The sequence below is a fragment of the Artemia franciscana genome, chromosome 18, assembly GCF_032884065.1.
Source record: "Artemia franciscana chromosome 18, ASM3288406v1, whole genome shotgun sequence".
NCBI lineage: Eukaryota > Metazoa > Arthropoda > Branchiopoda > Anostraca > Artemiidae > Artemia > Artemia franciscana.
The window spans coordinates 18,809,586-18,828,020 of NC_088880.1; the positions used below are offsets into that span (position 1 = coordinate 18,809,586).

Consider the following 18,435-nt stretch of genomic DNA (forward strand, 5'->3'; position numbering starts at 1 on the left):
CCCTTCCCCTTAGACTATGAAAACTATGAAACTAGACTATGAAACTGAGAAAAACTGCCCCCTAGATATAAAAAATATATTCCCTCCGCCTTCCTTCCTTCATCGGGAATTGGCGCCACTGAAGCAAATGGTTTTAAAATTAGTGCATAACTTAAGAAGTAGATCAAGTTGATATGGTACCCAATTTTCCGATTTATTTACAAAATATAATGTAAATGATTTGAGCGTAAATCTGGCGGTAGGCAATTCTATTTATAAAAAGGGCGAAGAAAGAGTTTGAGATTATAGTAGAGACAAATTAAGTTTGGTTCTAAAAATTGATTTTCGATATTTGACCTGAGGACTTGTTTCCAATATATGAAATTATGGCTAGAAAAGGTAATATCGTACGAGTTTAAAAATATAAAGTTCAAATACTATGTGATATAAATGAAGCTTGCTTTAATTTGAAAGTAGATGTTTTGGTCCTGTTCTTAACGCTGTTCTTAGTGTTCTCAACATTTCTGTTGTTAACGCTGAAGACGCCTAGACTTGTAGAGGCGAGATATTGGCCTGGTTGTTGTCTCTTGTTTTCTTTCTACTGGCCAGTGAACTGTTGTTTTGTTTTATCTAAAGGTTTTATCTCCTTGTCTTGTCACGGTAGGCCAGTTTAGCCTTATATTTTTTATAATTAACAGCAAGTGCTTGGTCTGGCCTTTCTGTTAACTGGCCATTTCTCGGGCATTTTTTCTCGGTTATTCCTGGATTGTTTTCTAAGAGTGTACGGTGGCATTTTTTTTCCCTTGGTAATTTCCAATATCTGACTTCCAAACCTGAGAAGTTGATTTATATAATAATATACAAGAAAAACAATTATTTATTCAAGGAAATTGCTAAAGAAAAATATTTCTTGGTGAACATTACGTGGGATAAGGGGCAATGAATTGATAGATTTTGAATCAATAGGAATTAAGCTTAATAGTATACATTTATTATCTCTTATTCCTGTTGCCAAGGAGCAGGTGTTCGATTCTGTTGATAGAAGAGCTTTAGCAAAGATCTTATCCTTGCATGTTATACCAGACAAATATATTAAAGTGATTAGTACTATGTAAGATAATCAAACTGCTGCGGTTAAGGTAGGAAGTGAGGTTAGCAGCTGGTTTTGTATTAAATCAGGAGTTAGGCTGGATTGCTTACCGTCCCCCATTATATCGATTATTTTAATGGACTTTGTCATAAGGAGCATAGGAAAGGCAATGGGAGACCATGGAATCAAATGGAGAGGAAAAGCTCTCCTGGACTTAGATTATGCTGATGATTTAAGCATCCTAAATGGAAGTGTGAGCAAAATGGGTGAACTTTTAGAGGTTTTGCGAGTTCAAGGTGCTAGAATAGGCTTAAAAATTAATGTTAAGAAGACTAAGTCACTAAGGCTAGGAATAAGTGAATATGAAAAGGTGACATTGGTGACAAATAGATTAGTAAGGTGGACAGCTTCACTTACCTTGGTATTATTATTAGTAAAGACGGTGGGAGCAGTGAATATGTTAAAAGTAAAAGGGCTAAGGCTCAGGATGTTTTTTCACAGTTAAAAAAAAAAATGGAAGAATACGAAGATAAGTCTGCAAACCATGATTAGAATATTGGGAGCTACAGTAATGACAGTGGTCAAATATTGCTCTGAAGCATGGGCGCTCAGAAAAATGGATGAAGATTTGCTAGATGTTTTCCAAAAAAATTGCCTGTCGATTATTCTGGGTACCCGGTTGACTGACTGTATTTAAAAACGTAGGCTGTACGAAAAGTGTGGTTCAATCTCATTTTCTAGTGCTGTAGTGAGAAAAAACTTGAAATGGCTAGGCCACGTTCTGCGGATTATGGCTGACAGATTGTCGAAGATTGTTCTTTTCGTCCAACCGTCTAGGGCTAAACGGAAAGTAAATCTTCCGCGGTTGGGGTGGTAGAATGTCATAAAGAGAGATTTAAAGGAACATCGGAACTTCCTGGGAGGGTGTCAAGAGAGAAGCTTTGAATAGATTGGAATGGAGAAGGAGCGTGTGTGGCTGTGTTGGCCTCTGGCGGCTTTGGGCTGCGGTGAGTTGTTAGTAGTAGTAGCATAAACCTCGCAAATTACATATGGAAATGTAGTTCTGATTTTATATGAATTGAATAATTTTCAATTTCCTTTTGATTAAAAAAATATTGATACAAGCATGTGAATGTTTATTAGTGATTTCTATATAATCCATCATAATAAGAACTCTGAAAAATAGCCAAATGAGTTTTGGGGTAGTGACAAAATATTTCTTAATACATTAATGGTTCATTGAAGGCATTTTGGGTCTTGCCGTGGAAATATGGGGTAACTGCCATGTTTGCTTATATATCTTTTAAACGTTTTGGTAAATCAAAAATAACGAAGTTATTACGCTCTTGGGCAAAATGATTTTCCATGAATAGCGTCATTTTTAAAGTGACTGCATTCACAAATATAATACAACATATGAACAGAATATAGATGTAGAAGATACTGCTACTACTAACAACTCACTGCAACATTAAGCCGCCTGAGGCCAAGACAGCTATACATGCTCATCCTCCATCCCAATCTATTCTAAGCCTCCCTGTTTACCCCCCCCCCTCGAGAAGATCGAGATTCCATTAAGTCCTTTCTTATAAACTCCTCCCACCGCATTTGGCGGCCGAAAAGAAGATCTTTGGCAATCTACCATCCTTCACTGGTAGAACGGGTCCTAGCCATCTCCACCTTTCTCTTATTATAGCCCTGGAAAGTGAGGTAGAACTATTTTTTTGTATAGCTTACTGTTTGAAATACAGTCAGTCAGATAGGTACCCAAAAGAATCTGTTGACAACTCCTCTAGATAATATCTAACAAATATTCTTCCGTCTTTCGGAGTGCCCATGCTTCAGAACCATGATTGACCCATGTCATCACTGTTTCTTCTAATATTCTATTCTTGGTTCAAACGGTTGTCTTCCTATTCTTCTAAACTTTTTAGACTTTGAGAAACGCCATAGGCTTTGGCTATTCTATTTTTAAAGTCTTCACTTTAATTTTTAAAAGTCTTTTATTTTTAAAGTCTTTACTTTATTTACTTCTAATACTTACTTTTACTTAAGACGAGACAAAGGCTATTCAGCCCAACTTGGCATCAAGAAGCTGCTGGACCAATGCTTCCATTGGATTCTGTCTTCTGTGACTGGTCAAATAAACTCTAGCCGCACCTTGTCCCACTTGTGACCATGCTTTCAGAATTCCCCAAGCGGTTTGACAGCCTTTCTAATTACATAATGCCAAGATTTCACCTGACCACCTGATTTTTTCTTCCATGAGGAAGCGGGGGCTGCTAGTAGTATCTGGCGTGTCAAAGTCTCTTCTGGGCTCCTCACTACGTGACCTAGAAACTTGAGACGTCCTTTCTTTATCCATGATGCAAACGTCACGCTTTTGTCCGCATACTTTCGTCAGCCTTTGATTGCTCATTCCTTACGCCAGCCGTATGTTCCCAATGGTCCATAAACATTTTTGGTCAAAAGTTTCAAGCTGACGCTCCTCTTTCGCCTTGAGGGGCCAGGTCTCACATCCATATAAAAAAATTGAACGCACACATGCTGAGTAGATCCTGAGCTTTTTAACGAGGCTAATTTCCCTTAGTGCTGACAAGGTGACTCCATCATCATCTTTCAATGCGTTTTTCATAATCCAATATATAATATAGTTGAAAAGAACTGGCGATGCTGGACATCTTTGACGGACGTCATGTACTATTTCAAATAGTTCTGTTAGCGCACCATATATTTGTACGTTACTCAGCGTATTCTCATTGTATGCTTTTAGCAGGTTGACTATTTTCGTTGGAATACCGTCTTCGAGTATTATTTGCCATAGCAAGGTCATAATATCGAATCAAATGCTGCGATGAAGTCATGACAGACTGCGAAGGTATCCAATTCGTGAATGAAACGTTGGTGAAGAAGCGAGGTTATTCTCGTACATAACATTAATCCCTTTAATGTACTTATTGGGTATACAATGCAAGGATAGAACCTTCATTAAAGCTCTTCTATTGGCTGGATCAAATGCTTGCCTATAATCTATAGAACTGTGCACTAAAGTGTTCCTATGACTTTAGCGCTTCTCCATTATTAGTCTAAGAGTGAAATACAGTCTCTCTCTTTCCTAAAACATCACTCATTCCTCCCTCAAAACTTTATTTACAGTATCTCTAAGTCTAAAAAGTATCACCATACTATGTAATTTGCTTCGCCACTGTAACCAAGCAAATAACTATCCCCTTTTTTAATCACATTCATATTCATCAGTAATTTATTTCTACCTACCATATTTAAGAAACTCATTTGCCACACTATCATTAACGGGGGCCTTTTGGTCTAGGATCCTTTTAGCATCTCTCTAATTCTTCCTTGTATTCTATGTGATAGAATAGTATCAGAGCTTGCATATATTCAAAACAGTTTCTAAGTGTGTTATTGAAGCTTAACAAATATATTTAAATTGGTATTCTAAGTTCTTAAAATATTTTTTTATCCAATTATTTACTCCAGTAGTCCCATTGCACATAAATACATACATGTATTACATATGTTAATGAGCCACTAATGCATAGAAAAGTTTTAATCAGAATTTCTCATGAATCATTGATTAAAACTTAAACTTTGTGGTGAAAATAATTTTCATTACTGATACGTTCTAGCTATGAAAAGACCCAAATGCCTTTGCATTTAGGGGGGTTTCGACCCTAGTCGTAGCATATTTCTTTTCGCCTTTCATGTTCTCCTAACTTTTTCTTCAGATTTAAAGCATTTTTTTCTAGGACAAGTATGATATCATTATTTCTGGTAATGATTTTCTAGACAAGGAGTGTTGCAAGCTGGCGTTGTCTCATTTTTGTGCAAATAAACTAACAAGAGGTGACAACGCTGAGATGATTGTAGCATCGGTACTTATTGTTGGTGAAGAAATGAATCTTAGTTCATATGAAGTTTTGTCAAAGCTCATTTTCAAGGCAATCGAATTAAAGCATTATGAAGCAATTGAAGTTGCTGGAAGGTATGATTCTTGCTATGGTTTTAAAAATAGAAATGTAACTCTAACAAAAGTAAAACAACTTTATTCTTTAATTTTTTTATTTCTCATAGATTTTTCTGTAATTGAACTTTTTTTGCTTATTTACTTTTATTAGCCTTTTCTAATGGCATAGTATTTGAAACAAGGAAGATCGCGTGATACTCTGGTTTGTTCCTCAGCCACCGATCATAATTGATTTTCAAGAAACTAAAGAACCGTCTAGGCCCTTTATCTAGCAACCACTTCTTGCTCGTTAAAAAAAGGAGGAATTCTCTTTGAAGCTTGGTGCTGGGCTCCTCCAGATCTTTGAAAGCGTTATAGCAATGGGCTACAGTTGGCCCGTCCCGTCGAAGTCAAGTCAGAAGTTTACAATCGTCCCTTAATGAACAAAAAACTTCGACCCGAAATCGGTCGTTGTGGAGAGCTTTGTGTGTTTTTACTACTACTACGACTAAAAACTCATCGCAGCCCCAAGTCGCCTGGTGCCAACAACGCTACGCACGCTCCTCCTTCATCCAATCTGTTCAAAGCCTCCCTCTTTACATCCTCCCAGGAAGTTCCAATTTCCTTTAAACCTTTATTTATGACATCTTCCCACCCCCACCGCGGACGCCCTACTTTCCTTTTAGCCCTAGACGGCTGGCAAAAAAGGACAATCTTTGGCAATCTGTCATCTTTCATCCCATGAACGTGATCTAGCAATCTCAACCTTTCTCTCATTATAGCCCTAGAAAGTGGTATTGAACCTCATTTTTCGCATAGCCTACTGTTTAAAATACGGTCACTCAGCCGGGTACCCAGAACAATCCGTAGGCAATTTCTTTGGGAAACATCTAGCAAATCTTAATCTGCTTTTAAGAGCGGCCATGCTTCAGAGCCATATTTGACCACTATCATCACTGTAGCCTCCAATATTCTAATCTTGGTTTGCCTACTTATCTTCCTATTCTTCCAAACTTTTTTTAACTGTGAAAAACCATTCTGAGCCTTGACTATACTACTTTAAACATCTTCAATGCTCCCACCGTCTTTACTCATATTACTATCAAGTTAAGTGAAGCTGTCCACCTGGTCAATCTTTTCGTTATCCATTGTCACCTTTTCATCTTCATTTATTCCTAGGCTTAGTGACTTAGTTTTTTTCTTATTCAATGGTTTAATTAAGGTTTTCCTAAAATCCCTAGGTACTTTCCCTTTTTCAAAAATCATATTCATAATCTTCAGTAACTTATTTAAGAGTCGCCATTTTTATGAAACTCATTTACCACTCCATCAGCTCCTGGAGTATTCTTCCTCACAAAACAAGCCTTCCTTTACATGCAAGGTATCTCAAACTTTTTTATTTTCTTCTATATCTTTTCCTGCAACTCTATCTCAGTTTAGAATATTCTCAAAATGTTCTGCCCATCTCTGTTTAACTCTTTCCTTATCACTAATTGTGGCCCCGTTCCTATCTTTTTATCTGGGACATGTCCAGATTTACTACTCTCTCTCAATTTATTAATATGCCAGTACAACATTTTAGTATAATTCCTTCTAGCGGCGTCTTCCAAATCATAGGGTAATTTCATCCGTGGCCTCCACTTCACATCTCCTTAGTTCATATTTTAATGATTTCTCCACTTTCTTTACATTCCTTTTGTTTTCATATGATCTATCGCTCTGATAATTCTTGTACAAGTCCCCTCTCCTTTCTATTATACATAAAGCTTTTTCACTAATATTCCTAGCTGCGGTCGTAACTTTCTTCCCTAAGACACCATCAGCAACTTCACAAATTGTTTTCCTAAAATTAATTCATCCATCTTGCACATAGTCAAATTTTAAACTCTCCAGTTTAGTATTCAACTGTTCCTGGAAAGTTTCACTCAAATTTTCATCCTGGGGTTTACCAGCTTCATAACATCCCGGGGGGGTAGTTACCTTTCCGAAATTTCAGTTTTATATTAACCCTAGACACTACCCGATGGTGATTTTACTTTTAGCATCACAGGACTTCTATTTGCTCTAGTATCTTGTATTGATGTTGTATTGTATTGATTAGCAGCTTTCTTATTCATCATGAGCCCTACTCCCTGTGTATGTACCCCATCCTTCCTGCCTGAGTAAACAAATTCTATATCACCTAATTTCGTCATCGTACTCACAAATCGGTATTCACAAATCTTGAAGAGAAGGTGTCCTGATATTTGTTATGGAATGATCCGCTCTTTAAGTTTCCAAGGCGTAGCAAAGCTAAGTGTCGTATTATGAACTCTAATAAATGCTCCAAACTTTTATTACAGACAATAGCCTCTTGTATGATTCCCTTCAGACATAGGAACTATAAGTCCATATATCATTATTTCTGATATGCGGTATTTAATCCTTAATCTTAAAGATAAGGTAGACTAAGAAATGTCAACAACTTTTCTAGTTGGAAAATTAGGAAATAATAGGACATCGTATTAATAAATTGGGACTTACAAGGTTTAGAGGAAAAAGGAGAGATAATTTTCAAAATCTTTCAAAAATATGGCTCTATAGAAACCATAGAAATTCTTATTCCTCTCCCCCCCCCCTCCCATCTATGTTTGTTTTGTTTGTTTTTGTTTGTTTGTTTTTTAATTGCAGATATATGTTGAAAGTCGTTCCTCACCAGGACTTCTTAGCAGATCTTTATATAGTTGTTTTGAAGATTTTTCAAATGTTAACTATGGAGCCAGAAAGCAAGAAGCTTGCCGATTTAGCATTCGAAATAACCCAGTCCGCAGCTACTTATTGCCGTGAAGGTAAATTACAAAGTTTTCTACTCTGCTGTTGATACCAAAATATGTTATTTTTATGAACGTTGTGGTGCTGATTTCTAAAAAAATATTTTTATAGCTTTATTAACTTTTGGCACGATGTTCTTTAGCTGTTTCTTGGGCTTTCAAGATTTTTCGGTGCTCTCGTTTCACGAATTAGTTATATTTTAAGCTTTCAAGTATTTCACAGAATTCGACACCCCAAATTCAAACATGTATCACTTTCTTCGTATCTACTCTAATTATGGCACATCTCTTTTTTCATTTGTAGCAAAAAAAATGTTTCTCCATCTAAATTAAAGAGCAACTTAAACAATTAAAACGAGTGTAAATTAGCAGACCTAAGATTTCAATCAAAGAACAAGTAAGATTTACCTTGAACAACATTTAGGTAGCTATAGCAAGGTGAAGATGCCGCAACTTCTGGTTGATATTTCCGACAAAAAGTGTTGTGTGGCAATACTTAGATTTTTTTTTCTTTGTCATCGTTAAAAGCCCTTGGTTTTCAACCCCTCAAAATATTAAAAATTGCGTGCGTGTCTAGCAAAAATTTTAAACACAGAAAATGTAACTTGATCACAAACAAGTTTTGCGAGATCACATCCATTATAACAGCCACGGTTTGTTGTGCTACTATTTTTTAATATTTTTAACTATACTTTTTACTTATAGTAAAAATTATATTTTTTATTTTAACTATTTTTTTATTAGTCTTTAATTAAAGTTTAATCAGTTTCATGCTTCAAAGCTGAAACTTAGTCGGACAGACTCCAAGCTATCTGAGACTAAGAAGAAAATTTTGAAATCATAACAAAATGATGACAATTTGGATGGTCTGTACCTAGCTCATTAGCAAACGACGCATATTCACATTAACACTATTTAGCAACAAACCAATTTCTTATATTGTAATGTATTAACACTCTCTGCTAGACTGACTAATAAGCAGCATTTTATCAACGTATTCAATAAAAAAAAACATACGAAAACTCAGACAAATGGAAGGTATGCTTGGAATAAAGCTGGATATATATATATATATATATATATATATATATATATATATATATATTATATATATATATATTATATATATATATATATATATATATATATATATATATATATATATATATATATATATATATATATATATATATATATATATATATATGTAACTCAATGGCAAAAAGAAATAATCCAGAAAATCAGACCCATTGATTTCAATCTTAATTAAGATTATTTTTAATCATTTTATTTGAAAAACTTTTTTCAGACAGCGATGAAAATATTTATTGTGTTTATAATAAGGTCTGTTTCTATTTATTGTAACAAAACGTCAGAATATCTGTTTCTTGGCTATCTCTTTATGGACCTCAAACATCTTATACCCCCCCTTTCCCAAAAATTCTTTATTTTAATAATTAAATTTAAACATATGGGAACTCAGGAAACATAAAAGTATGTGCAGAACCCGAAGTTTGCCCAGGTTCTCCAAATTGTATTGCCCTTTGGCGGGGGAAGGACTGGAGTTAGATAATTCAGGTTAAAGTCAGGTTTGAGAAGCGTAGCCTATAAGCGTTGCATAGGGGGACAAACTATAGGAAAAATTGTCAAAGAAACTTGAGATCTTGAGGAACAAATTTATGGGGTGGGATTTAAATGCAGCTTTTTAATTTTTTCAATTGATTGACTGTGTCAGACTTCATATACTCAGGCATATTGACCTTACTTGGCCAAAATCAGTGTTTTGTGGGAGAAAATGGAACTTTGTCTGGATGTGATCCTTTTCGGGAGTTAAAAAATGCTGGAACTTTTAATTTCCATTCAAATCCTCGTGGTTATTTACGACCTTTGGTTCCGTACGGCCCACGCTGATAAAAGAAAGAAAGAAAGGGTTTCTCTAAATCTCCAAGTAAGGGTTTCAGACGGTGGTAACTCGTATCCCATAGTGCATAATTCTATGAGGGCTCAAGTGAATAACTTCAGTTAAATAAAGCTTGAAAATAATTGTCTAAATTAACCGTTTATTATGTGTTTAGTCCGCTCATCTTTAGGAGCAAGTGCGCCGCCGCGTGGTATTGCGGCGTATAAAACTTGGATGATGAATATATTGTTTTTAGATAATTCCAGATTGATTGGCAATCTCATACTTCTTCTCGACGGGATCCCCCCCCCCCCCCCTCTTAGGCTGAATTGTCGTTTTGTGCCTCAAAAAGGTAGAGAACACCCCTTTGCCATGGTGCAATCTCTGTTGCTAAATGACCTTATAACTTTCAATTTCCCTTTGAACGAGTCCCCTATTTATATTTTAAATATCCCTTCAAGTTTTTCTTGGAAAGGGGGGGGGGAGGTCGGAAATATAAAAAAATAGAGAGCCATCATTTATGTGGTTTTCAATGGCATTTATTTGAAAAAAATCTTTTCTTTAATATCTTTTCTTTAGCGATATCCCCCATAGACCTCCGTATGGGGGGAAGAGAGGCTGGGTTTGAATTCTCAATCCTTCCCACGTTAAACAGCTATGTATTAAAAAATGTATAAAATAGAAAAATCAGAAACATTCCCATTTAGGTTTTGGTAAAAACGTAGATTCTTGTAACGCTGTATTATGGTCTGAAAGGCATTTGATTCCTATGTTTTTCAGCCAATTTTCTTCATGAATAGATTTTAAGCGTGAGAGTGAGATTTTAAGAATGGAAACCTGAAATCCATGGTTTTTGGGGTAAAGTCTTTTCTTGTGAAATTTTTATAAGGGCACAATAAAGATCCGGAGTGAAGATGAAACTTAAAACGAACAAAATTATTGCTTTGCCATAAAAGGAGGGGAATGGCAAGCCTCCAGTTGAAGTTTAACCATGGAGGTTACAGTATTAGCCGCGTTATTCTTCCCAGCCAGATATGGCACCAGAAAATGCTTTGTGTCAATCTGAAACTGCCCTTTACGAAGGTGATGTGAAGACTAATTTTCAAGAGCCACTAGCTTTAAATTATGCTATTAAACATTCCTACGTAGGACAATAGTTCAGGCCTAATAAACTATATAATCCTAACAGCTATAGCAAAATAATTATTGTTTTTTTTTTTATTTAGAGTTAACCACCGCGATCTGTTTGCGAGTCTCTCTGTTAAGCTTACTTCATTTAATTCTAGTAGAAACACCCATAGCCATGCGTTTTAAACTCCATCCAGCCATTAGTGAAGATTTCTAGTTTCAGATATCTCCAGTTTCAAATGTATGGTAACATGTGACACTGAAAAAAAAAAACCTTTTCTCTCACTTTTTAAGATCGGGGTAAAAAATTTCTCTTGTGGTTCGACCATAAAAAATTGATTGGCTCCTTGAGAATGTGCATTCCCCGGCTGATAAACCCTCTTTGTTCAAATATTGTGACATTGTGACACAAAGTGGCAGAAAAGGAACTTTGCTGCGATTAGTCAAGCTGGGGGGAGGGGGATCAGAACCTACTTTTCAGGGTTTTAGAGTATGGAAAGTTGATTGGCTATGCCAGAATTCCCATTTTCTGGTATTTTGGCCCTCTTTTGGCAAAAATTGATGTTTTGTGGCACAGAATGTTTTATTACTTAAAAAGGTCACCAGATATAGCGATTTTTTTCAAATGAGCCTTCTCCGAACTTTTCACGACGACTGGTTCGATACTGTGATCCATTGGTAAAGAAAAGGAAGACATGTCGGTCCTTCACATGCAAAAAGGGATCTTCCTTGTTGCTCCGGGAAGGGAGGGGCTCTAATTTCATTACTACTTTATTTTTTAAATTCCAATAAATTTGTTTTCGCAATAAGCTTTTACTGTAAAACTTAATCGAAATAATGGTTGTCATTCCGGAATCAGCGTCAAATGACAATTTCTTTTCACTAGACTGTTTTTTTTTACGCTTGTTTTTAAACTCTTGGTTAGAACGGGCCGTGGTTTGCTCTTTACTAGGCTACAGTTATCACTACTACAATGATAGAGCGACTTGATTTAAAAATTATTGGAAATTAAAAATGGATCCTGCATACTTTTACCCCATCCCCCTTGAGGTGTATATATATATGTATATATATATATATATATATATATATATATATATATATATATATATATATATATATATATATATATATATATATATATATATATATATATATATATATATATATATATATGTATAGTATATATGTATATATGTATACATGTATATATGTATATATATATATATACATGTATGTATATATATATCAATATATATAAAAATAAGTTGTCTGTCTGTCTGTCTGTGGATCAGGTGACGTTATGTTTCTGTGTTGACTGACGTCATGAAATTAGTTGTCGTCATTTTTGCTTTGACGGTGACGTCATTCAAGATATTTAAGACATTTGTTCACGGAAAAATGTTTAATTGTAAAATGAGGGGACGCCGGGGGCACAGGCGGGATATATAAATGACGACCGGGACACAGGGATTGTTCGAATAGAAATTACAGACCGGGACACCGGGACACAAATGACGACCGGGACACCGGGACACAGAAAATATAAATGATGACCGGGACACTCAAAGAGAAATTACAAACTGGGACACCGGGGCACAAATGACGACCGGGACACAGGGAATGTAAATGACGACCGGGACACAGGGACACATCATTAGAATAATGAGGTATAGATCTGAATACGGATTGTTTTTCCCATGGACAATTATATGTTGCATGTTCAAGAGTCAGTAAACCTGACAATCTATTTATATGCACAGACAATGGGACAGCGAAGAATGTCGTATATTAGCATGTTTTACGTAGTTAAAAACATATATTTATATCTATCTCTATTCACAGGTGGGACACAGGGACACAACTACAATGGCGCGTAACTAATATGGCGCGTAACGACTTACGCGCGCGGGGGGGCTTGGGGGGGGTGCGAAGCGCCCCACCAACTAGGTGTTGGGTTGGCGCGAAGCGCCACCCCAACAGCTAGTATATATATATATATATATATATATGTGTGTGTGTGTGTGTGTGTGTGTGTGTGTGTGTTTTTAACTACGTAAAACTTGCGAATATGCAACATTCTTCGATGTCCCATTGTCTGTGCATATAAATAGATTGTCAAGTTTACCGACTCTTGAACATGCAACATAAAATTGTCCATGGGAAAAACAATCCGTATTCAGATCTATACCTGATTATTCTAATGATTGCCCTTGAGCTTTGTTGATGGTGATTGGTAATCGAACATTCCCTGTGTCCCCGTCGTCATTTATATATCCCCCTGTGCCCCCGGCATCCCCCTTGTAGTTGTGTCCCTGTGTCCCGGTCGTCATTTATATTCCCAGTACCCCGGTCGTCATTTGTGTCCCAGTGTCCCAGTCTGTAATTTCTCTTTGAGCGTCCCAGTTGTCATTTATATTCCCTGTGTCCCGGTCATCATTTGTGTCCCGGTGTCCCGGTCTGTATATACATTCGTTTTTGAATTGGTATATGATGAAATAAATTTTTTTGTTTTTCCTCTTTTTTTCTTTTTAGTTTTTTTTTTGGTTTTTACCTTTTTTTAGTTTTTTTAGTTTTTTTCTTTTTTCTTTTTAGTTTCTTTTGTGCAGCAGCTTTCTTTTTGGAAGCTTTTTTTTGAGCAGCTTCCTCGGCTGTAGCCATTGTAGGTTCTTCAGTCATTTTACAATTAAACATTTTTCCGTCCACGATCTTCTTACAATTAAAAATTTGTCTTTGAACGATTTTCTTAAATACCTTTAATGACGTCATCGTCATAACAATGACGACAACTAACTTCATGACGACATGACATGATGACATGACGTCACTCGACAGACACACATACAAACAACTTATTTTTATATATATAGATATACTAGCTGTTTGGGTGGCGCTTCGCGACACCCCAACACCTAGTTGGCGGGGGCGCTTCGCGCCCCCCCTCCCCCCCCAAGCCCCCCCCGCGCGCGTAAGTCGTTACGCGCCATATTAGTTACGCGCCATTGTAGTTGTGTCCCTGTGTCCCACCTATGAATATAGATAGATATATATATGTTTTTAACTACGTAAAACTTGCGAATATACAACATTCTTCGCTGTCCCATTGTCTGTGCATATAAATAGATTGTCAGGTTTACCGACTCTTGAACATGCAACGTATAATTGTCCATGGGAAAAACAATCTGTATTCAGATCTATACCTCATTATTCTAATGATTGCCCTTGAGCCTTGTTGATGGTGATTGCTAATCGAACATTCCCTGTGTCCCCGTCGTCATTTATATATCCCCCTGTGCCCCCCGGCGCCCCCTTTGTAGTTGTTTCCCTGTGTCCCGGTCGTCATTTGTGTCCCGGTGTCCCAGTCTGTAATTTCTCTTTGAGTGTCGCGGTCGTCATTTATATTCCCTGTGTCCCGGTGTCCCGGTCGTCATTTGTGTCCCGGTGTCCCAGTCTGTAATTTCTCTTTGAGTGTCGCTGTCGTCATTTATATTCCCTGTGTCCCGGTCGTCATTTGTGTCCCGGTGCTTTGTTGATGGTGATTGCTAATCGAACATTCCGTGTGTCCCGGTCGCTTTCTCTTTGAGTGTCCCGGTCGTCATTTATATTCCCTATGTCCCGGTGTAAGTGGGAAGCTGAAAGCCTCCGGTTTAAAGTTTAAACCATGATAAATTGATTGAATATCATAGAATTCATGTTTCCTGGTATATTGACCCTCTTCTGGCAAAAATTGATGTTTTGTTGCTTAGAAAGGTCGTTATCTTCTCATTATTTAAATTAAGACTTGGTAAAAAAATAGCGGCATTCGTGTCATTAGTCATTATCAGATGACTATTTATAAACTAACACCGAGCTCACAGCAGCACTTACGTCATACTTTAGAGCCGTTCTTCATGGTAGCGAAAGATTAAAACTTGTTTTCGCGGTTTAGACCATGAAAGAGCGATTGGGTCTGCTTTGATTTTACTCTCCAGCAAACTCACTCGTACTATTTCCCTATCTAGCTGTTCGTGGTAATTATTTGTAGTAAGGACCGACGTGGCTCAAAAGTAACCTAAACTCTAAAAATTGAAGCTTTAATATCAATATATACATCAAAAGAATTGAATTATTATGCTTATTTCAAATATATAAGATTCATTAAGTATAGTGCTACCCATCAAAAGCTACAAGCCTGAGAAAATTTGTTTGATTTTTGAAAAGGGTAAGAAAGCCTCTATAAGTCAATGAATCTTAACGAAAGTCACACCATCAGATCCAGGCTATTAGAGAATCCTAGTGTAGTGGTTTTAAACTTTTATCTACAAAAATGCGGAATTTCCTATTTTGTATTTATCAGAAGGAAGTTCACAGGATGGGTGTTTATTTTTCTTTTTTAAGGGATGATCTTATCGAACCAATGGTCCTAGAAGATTAGCAGAGGGCTCATTCGAACGGAAATTAGAATTTTTAATGCCTTTTTTAAGTAGGCAAAAAGATTGGATGGTAGCTGGCCTCCCTCCCCCTCAGCTCCCTTCCGCCACAGTCATCACATCAAAATTTTTAGATCCCTATTTCATTCAGCATAATTGAAAGCTCCAATAACTATGCACTTGGGGATAACATGACCCCCCACAGCGCCTGGGATATGATCTGGAAGCTATTGAGATAAGAAAATCTGAAAGTTTCACCTTAAATTAGTCTTTTCAGAAACCTGGGATTCAACATGCCCCCCCCATCCCAATAATAAACTCTGTATGTAAATATTGCACAACTGGCATTATTTAGAGTCTGTTTATCAGGACTCTGGGTTTTGTGCCGTCTCTGTAATTTTGTATTATGACAGTCTTAATTTTAATTAAGTTATTTTAATAAAAAGTTATTGTAATTTTTTATTATTTTGAGTAAAATGACAGTCTTAATTTTGGTCGGATGTTCTAAGGGAGTTGAAGTAGCACTAGAACTTTTAATTTGTAATTGAATGAGCCCCCTCTGAAGTTTCTACTATCAGTGCCTCCATATGAAGTGATCTGGGAAAAGGAGAGAGAAAAAAAATACCAAATGATGTATTAATGCTATTTCGCAATAGTCAGTGATCTTACGTTGCCTAAAATAACGAATGATACAAGCTGTATGAAAAGATTTTAATTTGAGGAGTTTACCAAATAAAAGTTTATGCAGACACGCATGCTTCTGTCTTTTGATGGCTAATGGGTTGTCGTTAACGGTTACCTTTTTGATTTGACTATTAATGAGTTGTTGAAATAGATTTATAATATTCATGATTTTCACTTTCAGCAATGCTTCAAGATTTCTCCTCTTTGAGTCGATGGTGTTACCTAACTAAAGTCTTGTGCGCAAAAGTTATTGGAACCGATCAACAGGTGGCCTGGGCATCTAAAGATCCATTTGCAACCTGGTCCCTCCCCCCAAGTCTTCATCAAGATCATGATATTCCATTTAAGACCGACGACTTGGTTTCCTTGATCAAGGAATGTATCAATGCTCTTTTTCCTATTCCTAGTAAGATTTTTCTGTCATTTTTGTAGCGAGATTTAAGGTAGCAACAATTGAGAATATGCTGCTAGTCTAGGTAATTAGACAGCTCTAGCTGTTTGGGTAGTCAGCCCATACAATAGAAAGTAACTGTCTGTGTCGTCATTATCATCATCAGCAAAGGTGGTTATTTCATCGATGTTGTGTAAATCATGAGGACCAAGCTCTACAGAACTTCAGTAAAAGGCAAATGACACTCAATCCTTTTGAGTTTGAGGGTGGGTGGAAACGCCTCATTTAATTTGTGCCAGTTTCCGTTCATTTTGAGTTCGGCATCTTCTATAAGCGTCTTTCTGTTTGTTTTAAATCTTAGATTTGCTCTTTACTTTTTATAAATACATTTTTCAAAATTTAATTTTTCATAATTTACACATTTTAGCATACATAATTGCAGTAATTTTGACCAATAATTCGATACTCGTCTTTAATACTGATAAGAATTTGAAACAGAGTACTAGTGGTCTTGGCAAACCCGAGGATGTTTCTATAAATTTGCTAGCAAAAAAAAAAAAAAAAAAAAAAAAAAAAAAAAAAAAAAAAAAAAAAAAAAAAAAAAAAAAAAAAAAAAAAAAAAAAAAAAAAACAATACTGCTCGATTCACCTCTTAATGTTCTTTCCATACATGCTCATTACTACCGTTGTATTTTTTTTCTTTTTTTCTTTTTTTTTTCTTTTTTTTCTAGAGAGACACTTCTATTATACTTATTATCAATCAAACAGTTCGTGGTAACGAACTGTAGTAAGGAGTGACCCGGCTCAATAGTAACCAAAACTCTAAGAAATGGAATTTGATACCAATAGCTGCATCAAAAGAATCGTATTTTAATGCTGATTTTACATATATAAGTTTCATCAAGTTTAGTCTTACCCATCAAAAGTTACGAGCCTGAGAAAATTTGCCTTATTTTAGAAAATAGGGGGAAACAAACAATCCTTAAAAGTCAAAGAATCTTAACGAAAATCACACCATCAGATTCAGCGTATCAGAGAACCCTATTGTAGAAGTTTTAAGCTCCTATCTACAAAAATGTGGAATTTTGTATTTTTTGCCAGAAGACAGATCACGGATGCGTGTTTATTTGTTTTGTTTTTTTTTTTCCCAGGGGTGATCTTATCGATCCAGTGGTCCTAGAATGTTGCGAGAGGGCTCATTCTAACGGAAATGAAAAGTTCTAGTGCCCTTATTAAGTGACCAAAAAAATTGGAGGGCACCTAGGCCCCCTTCCACGCTAATTATTTTCCCAAAGTCACCGGATCAAAATTCTGATAGCCATTTTACTCAGCGTAGTCGAAAAACCTTATAACTATGTCTTTGAGGACCACTTACTCCCCCACAGTCTCCGTGGGAGGGGCTACAAGTTACAAACTTAGACCAGTGCTTAAATATAGTAATGGTTATTGGGAAGTGTACTGACGTTTTCAGGTTTTTTTTTGGTTGGGGGGAGGAGTTAAGAAGAAGGGGATATGCTGGGGGATATGTTTGGGAAACTTTCCAACGAGGAATTTGTCATAGGGAAGAAAATTTCCATGAAGGGAGTGCAGGACTTTCTAGCATTATTAAAAAAAAAAATGAAAAAATAAATATGAAAAAGTTTTTTTGTTCAACTGGAAGTAAGCAGCAGCATTAAAACTTAAAACGAACAGAACTTATTACGCATATGAGGGGCTAACCTCCTCCTAATGCTTCGCTCTTTACGCTAAAGTATTTTTAGTAATTTCAACTATTTATTCTACGGCTTTTGTGATTCAGGGGCCATTCTTAATGAATTGGGACAAAATTTAAGCTTTAGTGTAAAGAACGAGGTACTGACGAGGGGGTGAACCCCCTCATATATGTAATAAAAACATGAGAACACAAAAGTTCGTTACGTAAGCTAATTTATAAGTTACGTATATCTTTTACTAATAAAAACTTACGCAAAAAATTAAAAGTTCTAGTTTCCTTTTTATGTCAAAAATCGGAAGGCAACTAGGCTTCCTCCCCCACTCCTTTTTTCCTTAAAATCATTCGATCAAAACTATTAGAAAG

The 18,435-nt window shown here is 36.2% G+C and overlaps 1 protein-coding gene across 2 annotated transcripts in view; it reads left to right on the forward strand.

The window, feature by feature from the left end:
• Window positions 1-18,435, forward strand: part of LOC136038707 (kinetochore-associated protein 1-like) — a 284,373-nt gene that overhangs the window by 154,587 nt on the left and 111,351 nt on the right. For both annotated transcript variants that reach the window (XM_065722029.1, XM_065722028.1), the window contains exons 18-20: window positions 4,840-5,075; window positions 7,707-7,864; window positions 16,149-16,373. In XM_065722029.1, coding sequence (XP_065578101.1) covers window positions 4,840-5,075; window positions 7,707-7,864; window positions 16,149-16,373 — 619 coding nt within the window. The remainder of the gene's footprint in view (window positions 1-4,839; window positions 5,076-7,706; window positions 7,865-16,148; window positions 16,374-18,435) is intronic.